General features: G+C 38.9%; 2 protein-coding genes across 3 annotated transcripts in view; one reads left to right on the forward strand and one right to left on the reverse strand.

The window, feature by feature from the left end:
• gadd45gip1 (growth arrest and DNA-damage-inducible, gamma interacting protein 1) overlaps window positions 1-681 on the forward strand; it is a 2,441-nt gene extending 1,760 nt beyond the window's left edge. Inside the window, exon 2 of the mRNA XM_020613236.1 lies at window positions 1-681. This exon is cut by the window's left edge and continues 126 nt beyond it. Within this exon, the coding sequence (XP_020468892.1) occupies window positions 1-160 (160 nt within the window). The 3' untranslated portion in view covers window positions 161-681.
• Window positions 682-1,439: 758 nt separating this feature from the next.
• LOC109967572 (tetratricopeptide repeat protein 39A) lies at window positions 1,440-16,029 on the reverse strand. Of its 2 annotated transcripts, none has more exons than XM_020613234.1 (18): window positions 15,555-16,029; window positions 14,794-14,898; window positions 14,181-14,312; window positions 13,830-13,888; window positions 11,256-11,323; window positions 10,502-10,566; window positions 9,335-9,434; window positions 9,184-9,249; window positions 8,586-8,697; window positions 8,359-8,426; window positions 6,914-6,973; window positions 6,447-6,608; window positions 6,260-6,351; window positions 4,706-4,826; window positions 4,518-4,629; window positions 4,311-4,425; window positions 3,709-3,825; window positions 1,440-2,363 (listed from the first exon to the last, which is right to left on the reverse strand). In XM_020613234.1, exons 1-18 carry the CDS (start codon window positions 15,593-15,595, stop codon window positions 2,255-2,257), a joined length of 1,704 nt encoding a protein of 567 aa, XP_020468890.1. In that variant the 5' UTR covers window positions 15,596-16,029; the 3' UTR covers window positions 1,440-2,254. The 2 variants fall into 2 exon arrangements, with proteins under 2 accessions (XP_020468890.1, XP_020468891.1); XM_020613235.1 differs by having other exon boundaries at window positions 8,589-8,697; window positions 15,555-16,025.
• Between the last annotated feature and the right edge of the window lie 1,070 nt (window positions 16,030-17,099).

Below are 17,099 nucleotides of genomic sequence, written 5' to 3' on the forward strand. Positions count from 1 at the left end.
AGAGCGGTTTGGCTATGCATTGGACCCCCGCAGCACCAAGTTCTTGGAAATGGTTGCTGAAATAGAAAAGGAAGAGAAGAAGAAGAAGAAACAATTGAAACGCAGACTGAGAGAGCAGCAAGTGGCAGGTATCTTCACACCTCCTGCTGCCTCCTCATAGTCTTGGACTGGGTCGTTTCTGACACAAATAACCACTCTGCCTTGGTCTAAATGTATTTAGTGAGGCAGTTTTGAGTTCAGTGGGACAGTGGTCCTTGTTTTCTTACCTGATAGCATCTGTAATGACCTGGATTAAAGGAAACCTCATCCATTTCTTCTGTGGAAACTTTCCAGTGTCATTTACTCTATTTGTTATAGGTATTTACTCATTTTCCTGCCCTTTTTATGTATTTAGCTATCACTGAAATAAATTCTCTTGTATAGATGACAGCATTGTGTCAATATTTTAAAATGAAGCTTAGTAAAAGTTCAATCAGGAAGACTCTTTTCATTATCTCTGCCTAATTTCAGTTTTTGTCATGACCATAATCTGATGCAATATTACAGAATTGCTGAAAGAATGCTAACATTCATTTACAAGACATTTTTCAGTCCAAAAGTATATAGAAAGGCTGAGCAGTGCTGAGAAACAAGTGTCAGATATGAACAAATAATCCAAGTAATAAAGACAGAACCACTGTATAAAAATGCCTTTTTTCATTACACACAAGAAAAATAAATGCAGATTAGTAGTGAGGGTTGCTGTCAAAATTTAAACCAGTTTCTCTCTGCTTCTGTTAGCTGCCATTTTAGTGCAAGAGCTATGCAACTGTCCTCCATCCCACTCACCTCCAGTGCTCATCTTCCACTGAGTACATCAGAAGTCTTGCTGCACTTCACATGTAGCCATATCTTTAGCTTGCTACCAGAACAGCTTCAGTGCACCTTGGCATTGACTCTCCAAGTCTCTGAACTCGACTGGAGGGATGAACACCGTACTTAATATTCCCTCATGTGGTGTTTTGATAACGGTGGAGGAGACGCTGTCTAACACATCGCTCCGACATCATACATAGATGTTTGATTGGGTTGAGATCTGGTAACTGTGAAGATCATAGCATATGATTTCCATCATTTTCATACTGCTCAAACCATTCAGTGACCCCTCGTGTCCTGTTGATGGGGGCACCATCAGTCTGGACACCACTGATTTATTCAGGTTTTTCCCACTTTCATTTGTCACTTGTCTCTATTTATGGGAAGCAGACTTCACATTCCCCAGAGTCTACTCTGGAATCTTGGACTCTGAACTTCATTCATCACTGCCTGTGTCTAGACTCTGGAGGATGTTCCTGTGCGGCTCATGGAATGACTACCCTTTAAAATGATGCCATTAACTTGAGCAATTATCAGTTAGTCTGTCCTGATTTAAATATTACAGTGACAGTAAGACAAAACCATCCACATGTAAAGTTTATTTATGCAATTTTTTTCATTTTTACATTTGAAAGTTTTAGGAAAGTGCACACACTGATCCCCATGACTAAACAAAACATTTTCAGTCATTCCAACACACCAGCATGGTGAAAGTGAGTTCAGAATAGCAGTTAACAGTTCTTTCACCTCTTTTGCCGTCGCTGTGAACAGAACACTGGCTGCAGGTCATACATTTATTCAAACAAGTAAACTGATGCCTGAACTTGTTTTTAAAACATTGTATCAAATGTTTGTGTACCGGTATGTGAAATACTATGAACATCTTAGCACATTAAAAAATAATTCCAAACCATGTTAGAGCACAGTATGCTGAAGTGTCTTAATTATTTAATAATTATATAGAACCTAAGAGTAAAAGTAATTAAGTCCTAACATTTATTACACACAGCATTTATAAAGAATCTGTTAATTAAAATTTGGTGCTTTTTAAATTTTCTGTGTAAACAATAAAACATTGTCCGGACAATAAAATGCATATTCTATAAATACTCAAGTCTGTATTAACCTATGGAAGGCAGTGAAATTCAGGGTCCCCTGACTCAGTGTCTACCTTCTTCTTTTGGGCAGGACAGCCCGTGGAAGTACAGGTATAACAGTTCATACCTTTGTCCAGTGAGATATTAGTGCAGGCTGTGACACAAAAATTCCTGAAACAGTATCCTTGCACACAGATGAAACACCCAGTATTCAATTGTTGAAAACTGATAATAAGTAGGTTAAAAACTGGGTGGGAAATGTAGAGTCCACCGTGTAGAACCTTTGCAGCCGTGAAGACGTCTTACAGGTGAGTGTCCTCGTCTTCACCGGGGTCAGCCTTGAGTTTGGCCAGAACAGCGTGTATTCTGAACTGTGTACGAGACTCCATCGAGTAATCTTTGTAGTTTTGTCTACAAGTCAAAATAGCAGACACACTTAAGACTGCAATGATATTTCATTTACTTTGCACGTTATGTTCTTGTTCTGGCCAAAAAAAATGCCTAAACTTTAAATAACTGCAACATATATAGTGTTAGTCACTGGCACCTTCAATATAAAGATTATCAGCCTCGAAACACTTGCCGAGAGTGTACAACATTTATGTTTAAAACTGTCAGACCTATATTTAACAGGCAAATAGCGACCTCTAGTGTTTCTGTAATGGCTATAAGCTGAGCAACCAGGGAGTCAGAACCCACTCTAGTGTGATCCAAACCTATTCACAATCCCCAAAATAGACTTTGAAATTTTGAAATTTGATTATGGTGAATTACACACACACACACACACGCACACACACACGCACAGTGTTTTCATTCCTTGTGGGGGCTTTACATTGGCTTACATTCATTTCCTGTAAAGTTATCCTAACCTTAACCATAACCACTACTTGCCTAAAACCTAAACCATGTTGCCACCCTAAAATTCAGTGATTTCCTTGTGGGGAGTAGCTTCTGGTCCCCACAGTGTGAGTGTGTTAACAGGTTTTGGTCCTCATAATGCAAGTAATACAAAGGCGCATGCACACACACAAATATAATTAGCTGTGATGTAGTAATAAAGTAGCCTACTGTATATTAGGATATTACATGATATAATAAATAAATAGACATTTTGAATGCGCAACTTTAGCATTATTTTGTAGCAAAAACCAAGCATTTTAAAGCGGTAGCTTGCCATTTTGGGAGCTATGCTTATTTTTGCTGAGAGCTACGTAAAAACCACTGATAATCTCATGTATGTACATTAAATATGAAGCTACAGTAAGCAGTCGTTAGCTTAGCTTTGCATCAACACTGCGCACAAGGGGAAAACGCTAGCTTGCATATGTCTGAAACTACTAAAATGTGTCCATGTGCACCTCAAAAGCTCGCTCATTAGCAGGTTATGTACAAAAAAAAAAAAAAGTTAATTTGTATTTATTGCAAGGTTTTAACTGAATTAAACAGGGGCTAATTTTGGTCAGTTGTGTCATTGCTTTGGTGTTTTTGAGGTGCCAATGCATTAAATTTGAAAAACGTTACTTATTACTCACTATGGCCACTTTCTAATAAATGTACAGTATGTAGTCAGAGTATAGTAACTGTTAAGTCCTGGGCTCACTGTCTGCTTAAACAACACATGAGAGAAAGCAAAAATGTGTATATGTGTGGTCTAGTTCAATTTGAAAGCAGCTAAGATTGACATTTTTGATCATTTGTGTACATTATTACTAGTTGAATGCCTTCATGAAACTTCTTTAAATGAGTAACTTACTTGGCTTTACGCAGCAAAGTAATAGCCTCGTCCCTTCTGCCTTGGTCTATGTAGAGTAGACTGAGTTCCACCATAGAGTTGGGCACAAGATAGTGGTCAAACTTGATCTTCTTTTCACTGGGCACACATAGAACTAAGGTCAATTAACCATAGCTTTCATTTTACACATGACCCTGCATGTGACATACTCTCTAATGTTGTAAAAAAGAGCTACATTTGTTGTTTTTTTCCATGCAGGTGTTTGACTTAATTGTAAGCAACAAGGTGTGATGTCACGTTTGACTGATGTATTTCCTCTAATACTTGGTGGGTGAGTTGACAGGATTTTATAGCTGCTAAGCAAACACTATACAATCAGTACATTCAGACATGATTTTAAAAAGAAACAGACTGACAAAAACTACACTAAAACTTTAATGCATCTGTACAATGAATTTAGAAATCCTGTTACTGTAATTCTATGAAAGGTGTGGTTACATTTTAAAGTAGTGTTCTGGCCCCAGTTCATCAAGACATGGGTCAGTGTTCGCAAGACGTTTGGCTCATGCAGTGCAAAGTCTGATTATCAGTTTGTGGAATAACTCGCCCACACTGGTGCTTACCTGGAACACACTTTGTTAAAGCATTTCTCAGCAGCCTGGAGGAGACCCTGATTCTTCAAACACATACCCTTGAGCAGGTTTATCACACACTGGTCATCCACCGAATACTCATTTCCTGGAGGAAGGAAGCAGACACCATCAGCGTGGCTGTCTAAAGTAGCGTTTTAGGTGAAAATGCTTTGTCATGATTGAGATATGATGTTTTACCAGGAGACTCCAGCAGGGTGCGCTCTGCCTCCACCACAGTCTGCATTATGCCTTCATTCAGTTCTGGCTGTTTACTGATCACACTGAACCCGTTCCACATGTACATCATCTCCTGTAATGAAGTAGTGAATAATGTTGGAAGGCTATGCGAGTCAAACACACTGACCATTTTGTATGCGAAGCTTTACCAGCACTGGTACTGGTAATCCGACTGGGTAGGGAGCCTTGTAGCGCCTGGCTTTACGGATGGCAAACTTCTCAGTTGCGGGAGACTTCCCTGCTATCTTCTGCTTGAATGTAGGTACTTTCCTAAAAGACACAGGAAACTAATAAAGACAAATTTGGAACCAAAGCATTGCTGTAGGTCTGAGATATCGCCTACAGCTGATACACCTGTATTCACTGATCTTTGGTCGCTCGATGGTAGAGTAACAGGTTGTTAACACCAAAGTGATATCACCTTAAACCAAACATGTTAGCTAACAGTTATATATTTACATATCCAGCTGATATGGAGCAGTATATTAACACCAATTTGGAAGTGTATCTCTAGTCACCTGACGAATATAAATCCAATATTCATTCTGCTTTTAGCTTCATTTTATCTCCACCAGCTCCTGGGGGAAATAGTTGGCTACTCAGCTGCCAATTGCTCCACTATGTTCAAAAGCTAGTTGATAACTTTGTCTGTCTGTCCTTCAGTGCTGAGCAAGAAGTGTACAGTGGACAAAGGGAGGTTTTGACAAATTGTTGCCTTAAATACAACAAACTTTTTTCTGGTGTTTTTGTTTAACAGATAATGGTCAAATTAGTTTAATTTTATATTGTGGATGCAACATGATATTTGCATTCATTTCTCTGATTGTGCTGTTGTGGAGTACTTGGCATGATTCACCTCAGGGGGGTGGGACCACTGTGCAGCAGCCATGTCCCCGGCCAGGAGTAAATAAAGAGCGCAGTCAAAGTTAGCTAAAGAAAGCACTATGCTTCTCATTTTTACACAAAATAAAATTCTTAATAATGTATGGTCTATTATTTTACAGAACTAGGGGCTTAATTTACTTTTTATGTATTTCAAATGTACTACTCCTCTCCGAGTCTGTGCCCCAGCTTGGCCACCCTGTCAAAAGTTTTCTAGATCCACCCCTGGAATGCAGGATGTATATTCCTATGCAGTAATCTGTAATGGTTACCCCTCTTACTAAATCTCTTGGATGTTTCAACTTGTGCACAGTGATGTACTGTATAAACAGAGTCTGACACCTTCATCTGCTGAAGAGGTAAATTTCTCTGTACTTAGTTAAATCTAATTTTAAAATGTGTACTTTGACTTTTATGACATCACAACTAGCTCAGAAGCCGACTGAGGTCTAATATTCAGCAGAATGAAGAACTTCTGAAGAGATGAAATTTTCTGGTGGAAAACCCACATGTGGCATTAACATTTATTCACCTAAGTATTTTTAATAACCTCCTCAAATGTGTATGTTTATGTGTAGTAGTGATCTTGCCCGCAGAGGACACAGCAGCATTTATCAGGAATGACTGAGTCCTGATCTACCCACAAGCAAATACACATTAATCCTTCAAGTTCAAACGCTGTGAACGTCATAAGTAAGTATGTAAATGATGCCATTTGCCTTATAACTGCTTGTGTATACAATGTGCTGTTAAAAAAAAAGTATATCACAAAGCTAAGGACAATAATGACAAAACATAAAACAAATACAGTGTGTGTTTACCTAAAGAGCTCTACCTCATCCTCCCCAAAAGGCCTTGCTTCATCCTTAGGCAGCATACTGAGACACGCAGCTTTCATGAACACATACATGGCCTAAGAGAGAGAAACAAAAAAAAAAAAAAGATTCTCTAATTTTGTTTCACACGACATTTGACAAGAACAGAATAAGAAACTTCACAATTCTACACCTTGGACCAGCGGTTCTCCTGGCTCAGTAGGTCTGCGTAGAAGTAGGCCATCCTCCATGCTCGTTTAAAGGTGAAGCACCACATCAGCTCCCAGTAGCACATGTGGTGGAACTGCTTCCATGCCTGCTGGGCCTTGCAGCCATCTTCAAAAAGTGTCACTGCCTGGTAGCACAGTGAAATTACATCGTATAGCAGAATAATAAGGATATGTAACAGTGATGCTGCATTTGATATATGATATATTAATTAAACATTAACACTGGGAATTACTCCTGAATAGCTCAGGGGCTAAAACATGCCATTAATATTACTACAGTTAACAGAAGCCCAGGATTCATTTACTCCCAAATAGGTGAAATCACTTATTGTGTAGGTTTTGTGAGGAAAAAAGGGCTGTGATAAAAATATTAAAATGTACAAATAAAACATAAGTCATCACCCTTTTAAGCTTTGTTCCTGAAACACACCTCATCAATGTTCCCTTTGATTTCCTCAATCCTGCCTGCAAAGAAGAGGAATATTGCTCCCTGGACAGAAGGGAAAAAAACAGATCATAAAATAAATTTCAGTGTCCAGGGTTTCAGAATTGTGTTCAACCAAGACATTTTCATTAAATATGCTACACGTTGTCAGAGCTTCGAGTTTGTTCTCTGGGATGGGCTGGCATGTGGATATAAGGTGGAGTGGGACTGAATTTACAAGAATGTGAGTCATGTATAGTGGTAGGAATGATGGCATGAAGGTGTGTGAGTGCATATGAAGGAAAGATGGTGTAAGGATTTATGTTGCTAAAGGGACTGTGAGTCAAAGGTGGAGTGAGAATCTAGTAATGGTAATCAAGGATGTGGGAAATTGTGAGAGTGTGAATGAGAGCGGAAGGAGGGATTTGTGGTCAAGCGCTGACATAAAGCGCAAACAGACGTAAAAACAGAAAGACTGGCAGAACAATGACGTGAAGAAGTCCAGGTGGCAGTCAGAGAAAGGAGAACAGATTTAAATAAGAACTAGCAAGAGAGGAGGAATACACACGTTATAAACACTGCAAATAGCAACAAAAAGAACAGTATGTAACACAAATATTACAGTCTGAATAGTTTAGCAGTAACAGATTATTTTGATTTGTCAAAAGTTAAATTTTTTTGTAGTTTTGGACAGGTTATCAACACCGCAACAACTTACCCTGATGATCTAAACCACTTTAATACTCCCCTAACTGTACAAGAAAAATACAGCTATGCCAAAACTACCAAAATAAGACAAAAAAAAAACAATTATTCTTTAATAGAATATTTCAATGAAATGTTATTTGGAAACTAATAAGCATGGACGGATTATGAGACACTGGGCCCCTAGGGACAGACCTGTAAAAGGGCCCCCCAGCCTCCTACACAGGATCGAGACTCCCAGAGTGAAAGGGAGTTTTGTGTCTCCTTTTATTCGTGTTGCATCTCTCTGGTCATTTTGTATCTTGTTTTAATAATTTTGCATTTAAATTTAGTTGCTGGCCCCTTGTTTAGTGATTGTTTTTACACCAGCACTTTTTTTTTTTGTTACTTGCTTCTCATTTTAGTGGCTCTTTGTGGTTATTTTTATCAATTTTACTTGTTTTGTCGATGAGGTTGTTTTGCATATCATTCGGCTCATTTTCCATCTTTTTGTGGCAGTTTTTACTCATTTTGGGTCTATTTGACATTAATTGACTTTCCAACAACAAATGCTAAGTCACTTCATTCAGAGGCTCTAGTTTCCCCCCCTCCCCGATGGGTGTATATTTCTTAAAAATAATGCACCACTATGCTTATTACATCAGTTAGGAATAGCACGCATTAGGCGTAACACCTTGATCAAAAGATATCAAGTCACCCAGGTTTTCCAAGAAAGCAATTTGTTGTATGAAGAGGTCGCTACTCACCCGTGGGTAGCGGAGCTGGAAAGGCTTCAGCAGCTTTGCAGCTTCATCCACCTCTCCCTCACCTGTCCCTGAGAGGAAAAATAGAGAGATGTAATATGATTCAATAGGATGACACAGGATACTATATGGTATGATATGAAATGATATGATAAACTTATGATGTTATACGACATAAAATTACATGATAAATGACAGTTGCAATATAACGTATGGATGAGACACAGCACTACCTAGTATGAATACAAGGAAGAGGTAGTAGCAGAGCAGCAACAGTGCACAGAGCATGGAGTGCAGATTCGTCCCTATGGCACCATCATACAGCAGGGACAGACCGTATTCCTAAAACAGAACCACACATGTACCAAACATGCATGTGTGTATTATGTACAGGAACTAACATAAATTAATAAGTAAATACATAATTGAGGAAAAACTATATATATATATATATATCCACACACACACACACACACACACACACACACACACACACACACACAGTTTATGTTTCGTAGTCCATGGGGACTTTACTTCGACTTATGTGCATTTCCTGTAGACTAACCCTAACCTTAACCAGAACCATTACTTGCCTAACCCTAACCTTAACCTTAACCTCATCCTAACCCTAAACCATGTTGCCATCCTAAAATTCAATTTCTTGCCCATGGGGACTTCAATTTAGGTCCCCACCGTGAAATGGGTCCTCATGAGTTGGTATGGAGTCAGGAAGAAGTCCCCACGTAGCAGGAAAAACACGTCCACATATATATATACACACACACACACACACACACACACACATATATATATCTATCTTAATCACACCTTGTCTCCAGAGAAGCCTGCAAACTCCAGAACTTTGAGTATCCGTGGAGGAAAGAGAGAGAGTGTCTGTAAATAAAGAAGACATGATACACTGTGCTGTATAAACACACCGTCAACGTGTTGTGTTTTAAGATAATCTCTTGCGACATACCAGATTAAATGCCCCTATTCCAAATGCTAATCCACCTTCTAAGTGAACATGGCTGGGTCCTTTGAGAGAGCTGTGGGCCTTTATGAAGGCATGCAGGTCTCTGGATAAGAAAAGACATCTGTTTAACACAGCTCAGCATAATAACCCAATACTGTATGGCATAATCACATGACTATGCAAAAGAAACAATAACTTAAAGGGGTACTCCAGCAATTTTACACTGCACTTCCACAAAGACAAGAAACTTGTGGGATGCAGATAAAGAAAAAAAAAAACAGCAAATACCAAAGCAGCAGATGACCTGACTTTTAGTCTCTTGTATAGGTTTTGAGAAGCGAGATGTCCTATCCTCTGATCCATCATCTGAAGCATCCAATTACTAACCGATTTCTAACAAAGGGGTGAGGTAGTCCATAAAAGACTGAAGGATGCTCTCATTTGTTCACTCAAGTCTCCTCAAGGTAGCCTTCTCGCTCCTCTTAGCAGCATGATGTCCTTCATTAAAGCAAACCAGAAATGATTTCTGGATCACCCCAGGTGTGAGGAGACTTGAAATATGATGATGTGAAGCACTCAGAGTGTCCTGATAACATCTAGGTTATGTTTATAACCCAACCTACAGAGGATATATAGTTTTCACAAGCAGAGTAGTGTTATGTAAATTAAACAGCAACAAGTAGTTGATAGAAAGAAAACTAATCGGCACTACTGTACCAGTATTTTAGGAATCAATCATTTCAGTAAATTTTCAAGCAAAAATATCAAATATTTATTTAAGTTTCTTAAACGTGAGCAATCTTGATCATATATAACAGTAGATGGAAACATCTTTGCATTTTGGACTGTTTTGGACAAAGTAAGGAATTTGAAGATGTCAATTTGGGCTCTGTGAGATTGTGGCAGCCATTTTTATTATTTTTTGACCATTAATTGACTAAATGAATACTTGATTATACAAGAAAATAAACAGAAAATTCATTACAATTATCACAGTCCTTTCTGAACTGCACGTGTAAAATTGGTGGAGTGCCTCCTTCATAATAACCACGTTACAACTGCAGCAATTCTGAACATTCAACGGTGAGATAACGTACAGACATAGAACACACTTATCACTCAGTCACACCAATGACATTTAATAAGCACTGGTTTTCCTTCATTACTTACTTGTAAAGCAAGTAACTGTTCCGTACTTTGATCCCTCCTTTGATAAAACTCACCATGCTCTCATCCTACCCAATAAACAAGAGATAATGAAATCATAATTAATTTCATTTGAATACCACAAATTTGAGATGACAGAAGTGGAACTTTCATGCTGTGGTTCCAAACGTCTTCTATTTCACAATTACTGAGGTCACTGAGCTCCTGGGATCACTCATAGCTTTATAAATAGGTTTATAACCTTGTCCTGTTCTATGCCTCACCACAATTATATCATAGAGCTCTACAAAATGTTACTTGGACTTCACAGCCTGGTGTTGCTCTTGACCTGACCCTGTGAATTGTGGATCCTTGTATACACAGGTAGGGTATATCTATATCTAAACTACTATATGTCCAATCAATTCAGTTCGTCATAAGTGAATTCCAGTCAATTCTGGACACATCTCAAGGAAAAATAAAGCAAACAAGATGCTCCACAGTGTGGAGTGCCACAGCAAATTGTTTGAATACATTTGTAAATGACAGGTTTCAGTTTTGGATTTTTAATACATTTTCAAAAATGTCTAAAACACATTTTCACTTTGTTATTATGGGTCAGAGTAGATTGATGGGCAAAATGGCTATTATACCTTTTTAAAAATAAATCTATAACACAAAGTGTGAAAAAAGTGAGCATGTCTAAATACTTTGTGAAGCCACGGTTTATCAGGCTAGACAGTTGTTTCTGTTTTAAAGTGAGTAGCAGTTACTGCACCTGTAGGAAGGTGAGAGCAGCTCTGTGGAGTTGGCACTCTGCATAACAGATTTCAGCATGGAGCTGCTCTGCAAAAACACATCCATATAATAATAAACCATATATATAAGTAATACATTACATACTGTCATCATAGTGAACAGGCCATACAGCAAAAAAAAAAAAAAAAAAAATCCAGTCCCTGATGCTAGAAAGTTTCATCTACCATACACCATATTCGCACCTCCATTTTCTTCTACCTTCTCCTTATGTCACATTTGATGAGTCGGATTTCTGAACTTGCACACACAAATAAAGTTCTATTTGATAATTATACTAAAAGGTGCGTGCAAATGTTAGCCACTAGATAAAACATTTGTTACTTATTTAAGGAAAAAATGGTTTCAACTGTACATCACCAGTTACAAAATAATCAGATACTTCTACCTATGTCTCTGGCATCCCACAAGGATTACTACAGGGACAACTCTACTTCATTTTCTCTTTTTTTTAAGCACGATCACTAATATCCTGACAGATTTTTTTTTTACTTTATTTTTAACCACACTAGCAGTGTGGTTAAAAAGGATGGTAATACTGGCCAACAAAATGGATTGCCATAGCATCCGATACAGACATTCATGTCTCCCCTCAAGGTGAACTGTTATTCTACAATGATCCTCAGACTTTTCATCTGGTTCCATCACCAGTTCAAAAATGTAATCTGTTCAATACTTTGGTTTATCATAAAACTGCTGCAAAACTAATCAGGATTGCCATCTGATTTATTTAGTGTTTAGTGCTGATTAGCAAATGTTAGCATGCTAACACATTAAACTAAGATGGTCAACATATAGTAAACATTATACCTGCTTAACATAATATGTTAAGATCATGATATATCTATGGGTACAACTCAGTTCCCTTACTTGAATCCAGATTTTTGTCCGTCCCTGTGTTTATACTGCATAGACCAATTAAATCAGTGTGTAATTGTTTCCACTGCTCAGAGGCTATAGGTGCATATACAATTTTTAATGGCAGCAGAGGTAAACTAGAGGAATGCATTTCCTATTGAAAATGTGTGTGGATGCTGATATGCTGAAGGATTGTCCTGAAAATGCTTAAAATTTTGACACCTGAATGGTTTTTCTAGCTGAAATTATGCTGAAGTAGAATTTCCCCATTCATTTGAATGGGACAAAACCTTCAAAATAAAGCTAAATATTTTCAAAGTATGAAGTTTTGGAAAAATTTTCAATAGATGCATGAATGTCCTTGAAGAAGTGAACATTTTGATAGCTGAAATAGCTGAAAGTATGCTGAAGTAGAATTTCCCCATTCATTTGAATGGGCAAAATTTTGCTGAAAAACACTAAATAGTTTAGGAAAAATCTGAATAGATCTGCACATGTCCCGAAAAAGCTGAACATTTTGATACCTGAAGGGTTTTTCTAGCTGAAAGTATGCAGAAGTAGTTAAGCGGCAAAAAACATATGGAAGAATAATAATAATAATAATAAGACCAGCAAAACATACAATTTAATAATTATTAGCTTCTGCATTTTTTTTTATAAATCCTGTTTGCAAATAATCAGTTCATCATTCAATGACCCAGGTTATGATAAAAAAAAGTTATGATGCTGTGTAGAAATGATTTACAGCCCAGACACTGTAAACAAAAGTAAATTGTGTAACATCTCATATTTCGATACAGCATGCGGCGATTTTCAGCCTCATGTGACTTAACAGAACGGATGCTAGACAAATGTGCTTATTGCTGAACGAGATCAGCCCATCCTCCTTTCTGTGACTATAATATTGCTTATGACACATATTCAAAGGGATTTAATAAGTTTCGAATCAATGAAGAAATTGTTCATGGTTCTTTTGTCAAATCAGACCTACAGTTAACACAGATCCACTACTTTTAATCAGTTGATGAATATGAAAATACATAAGATTTTAAACTTGCATTACTGAAATTGGCTCTGTTATTTGGCTGTCTACATCTCTATAAAACTGGGGTGATACTGTGACGCATGATCATTTTAGTCCAATCAGCTGCAGCGTCTAATCACTAACTGATATCCATTAAAGTGGTGTGTTGGACTGTTCAAAGATTTTCCTCAAGGATAGTCTGGTGTGTACTCACTCCACAGAGTAGAAATAAGAGCCCTCCAAGATGAAGGATTGATATGACTTTTGAGTCAAGCGATAATCGAGGAGAAATCAAACAAAGGAACTGGAATGTACCCACTGTGAGCATGTTAGCACAGCCTACTGACACCTGCATTTAGCTTAAAGCACTGCTGTGCCTAAGTACAGCTTCACAGATGTGAATGTGAAATGTCAGTGGGAAACTGTGAGCTTACAAATAATAAACAGTTGACACCATGAAATATCATAGATTAGAAAATGCTATCAGACTCCAATTCACATGTACTGGGTATATGCCCTCAAGCATTTTCTCACACAATCCCCGTTATCCACTGGAATAAGAAAAATCAAATGTGAATTACACTTTTTTCATTTTATTTTTTGGGTGGACTTTTCTTTAAAACTGCAGGAGTGAGGCATCGGAGCCTTTTTTACCTTCACTGACAGAGTCTCCTGCTGACTTGTTAGCAAAACCTGGGGATTTCCGTCGAACCCTGAAACATCAAACAACATCAGCATCCACACAAGACACTGTGTTACTGTTCTTGCTATGATTATCATGTTTTCTGATAGCAAAATTATACACATGGATGATTGCTCTGTCTTAACAGCCACTATACAGTACAGTGGCTTCTCTCATGGAAACAGTCAAATTGGCAGTATGGCTAGAGATGAGCCATGTAAATACATTCATGTAAATTAGCCCTGTATGGCTTATGAACTGGAAGAGTCAGCAACACCTGAGAGGAACATAATCGATTATGTCCATTCACAAGACATCCTGACCTCTGACAGACCTCCTGGGCACTCTTCATGGTATTTCCTGCATTGGTGATGTCATCATGCTCAAAAGTCATCATGGCCTGCATTTCCAGCACTGTGGCGTAGATAAGAGCATGGTACATACTCTCATCCACTCTACACAGGAAAACATAGAGTCACAGGATCAACATCAGACACATCATACTGTAAGCAAACAGAGGACAGCTACTGCATGATGTACGCATTTTACTGTTCGAAAAAGATAAGAGTAAATATCTTGCTCTCCTCTACAGTCCCAGTCTGTCTTGTGTGTAGTGTTTATTTTGTCATTGTCTTGACTGCTGAATGAGTCAGACCTTGGGCGTCAGCTTCAGCAAACACTTCATATCCTGGAAGCCTGCACAACAAGGGCCACTCTCGTGTCTTAGCTGACAGGAAGTTCATTACTTTGCAGCTCACACCAAAGAAGTTTCTTAATAACATCACTGCCAGTCAAATACTGCTGACATCACGCTAAAAACATACCACAATGAATCTGCTAAAATAAACACTTTAGTGTACTGCAAGCTTAAACTCACACAGTGACAACTGGTTAAAAATCTCTGTGGAGACAAGCATGACCCAAATCTACTGTTACCTTGGCCTCAGCCTCTCCATGCTCTCACTGAAGTGGTTATTAAGGAAGAGATCCAGGGCCTCCATACACTCATCCAGGCACTCTTTCATGGTCATCTGTGAGGAGCTGCCACACAATCCAAACAGATTTCAAAACAAACATATTCACACAACAAATGCAAGTGATCTAATGGGTGACTGAGCTGTGTGTTCCGATATTGTAGGGTAGGGCACAGCCAGCAGCGCATTGGACATTGATAAACATGCAGAATCCATATGTTGAATTCAGTGGTTAACAGAGTGAATTCCAATAAGCAGAGAGCTGATATGAGAATTAGCGCAGTCAGTAATGGCATCCAAATTTAACTGTTAATCTCTCTGTTTTGTTTACCAACCCTGCTGCGGACTTGGGTTACTGGCTGTTTGGAATAACTCTATCCACATCGCGCACTGAAAGAATGAAAGACCTACCGAGACTCTTCCTGGTGCGTTAACCCCTGCCATATGCGACTTTAATTCATCTTATTTATCTGACTGGCACTATTTCATGACAAAAGTCGATCACTGACAGACAACCAGAAGACCAGCAGAGAAAGTGTGCCGTGCCGTGCCGTGCCGTGCAGGTGAGGATATTTTTAAATTCCTGTGCAGGTTGGTTTTGCTGAGTTAAACATGAGTTTATCAGTTGATTCAGAGCCAGAAAAAAAAAACCGGTTACTCGGCCAAAACATCAACGCTTTAGGGAGAAAACACTAAATAAACAAAGACTTTTCATGTACGCACCCTTCTGCAGCATCTGCGCATTTCCCATTGCCATTGGACATGTTCACTCTCCGTGCGGCAGCGTGCCCCGACACCTGTTAACAGATCAGCAGCTCTCGCAGAAAATCAAGATACATCCAGTACCCGCACTATAAACTCGATCAGTCGTAGCCTGTAGAAGCTGGTGTTACGTTACAAAGACTTAGCGGTTGTTTAAATCCAGGTAAAGTTCTCAGTGGCACAGGTATGGATACATCTGCGTTGGTCCAGTCAAAGTAACAATTTGAGTATGCGCAATAGAAGTGCTCTGACTCCTCCTCTGTGAAACCCCCTGCCACTGCCACGCACATATCTGAATCAAACGATCAGGTGCGAGCAGATCCCAGTTCAGTGGAATTCTGGGCAGGTTACTGTGATCGGATGTGCACTACAAAGACTACAGATTATTGAATTAACTTACCCCCCCCCCCCCAATTTCCACTTATTGTTGATTTCGCCTTATTGTTACGTTACTTGACTTATGTATAAGAAATAGTTTATTAGGAAGCTTTGCTTCACTTGAGGGAACTGGAAGTGTTAAATACTTGCTTGGGCGCAAATAACTAATCAGTTAATTAGAAATGAATGGGTGATTAGATGGTCACACTCCATGTTCGCGTATTTTTACAGTACAGTCACTTGGGGGCACTATTGTCATACACATGGTCAGGTGCTCGCGTTGGTACAGCCTCTCTCTTCAACGTTTACAGTAACGGGACGGCACAGTGGTCAGGTGGTTAGCGCTGTTGCATCACAGCAAGAAAGTTTGGAGTTTGAGCCCAGGGATGGTAAACTGGCGACTCTAAGTTGAACATAGGACTGAGTCTGAGTCTGAGTGTGTGTGGCTGTTTTTGTCTACATGTCAGCCCTGTGATAGACTGGTGTATGGGATAGGTTCCAGCACCCCCCAGTGACCCTGTTCAGGAATAGGTGATGTAGGATGATTTAGAGGCATAGGTTGGACAAAAATGACCCATCTATAGCCCATATATTTATGTTATTCTTTTTGTATTAAATAAAATTTTCCTATTGGAAAGTTACAGCATTTACCTCCTAACTGAAAGATTTTTTCTCCTCTACCAGTAAGTCTCCACGTTCAGTATGATACTATGCATTTCGGGAATCCTGCAGTGAGAGTACTGACAGGAACTCGAATATTATCTTCTCTCCACTGGCTCCCTGTAAAATCCAGAATAGAATTCAAAATCCTTCTCCTAACATACAAAGCCCTTAATGACAAGGCTCCATCGTATCTTAAAGACCTCATAGTGCCTTAACATCCTAACAGAGCACTTCGCTCTCAGAGTGCTGGTTTACTTGTGGTTCCTAGAGTCCACAGAAGTAGAATGGGAGGTAGAGCCTTTAGCTATCAAGCTCCTCTCCTATGGAGCCAGCTCGCAGTCTCAGTTCAGGAGGCAGACACCTTTTCTCTTTAACCTCTAGAGTCCTGAGCTTTGGAAATATTACTAACAAGGGTTTGATAAGAAGTACAATATTTGCCTCTCAAATGTATTTAACTAAAGATAC

Source organism: Monopterus albus, unplaced genomic scaffold, assembly GCF_001952655.1.
Source record: "Monopterus albus unplaced genomic scaffold, M_albus_1.0 scaffold131.1, whole genome shotgun sequence".
NCBI classification, from domain to species: domain Eukaryota; kingdom Metazoa; phylum Chordata; class Actinopteri; order Synbranchiformes; family Synbranchidae; genus Monopterus; species Monopterus albus.

What these genes read in the sequence shown, in the direction of transcription:
- LOC109967572 (XM_020613234.1), bottom strand. Translation starts at nt 15,595, where the DNA reads ATGTCCAATGGCAATGGGAAATGCGCAGATGCTGCAGAAGG. An exon ending in TGCGCAGATGCTGCAGAAGG is followed by an intron (nt 14,899 to 15,554) that starts GTGCGTACATGA and finishes ATTGTGTGGCAG; the next exon opens with CTCCTCACAGATGACCATGA. An exon ending in TCAAAGGGAACATTGATGAG is followed by an intron (nt 6,609 to 6,913) that starts GTGTGTTTCAGG and finishes CTGTGCTACCAG; the next exon opens with GCAGTGACACTTTTTGAAGA.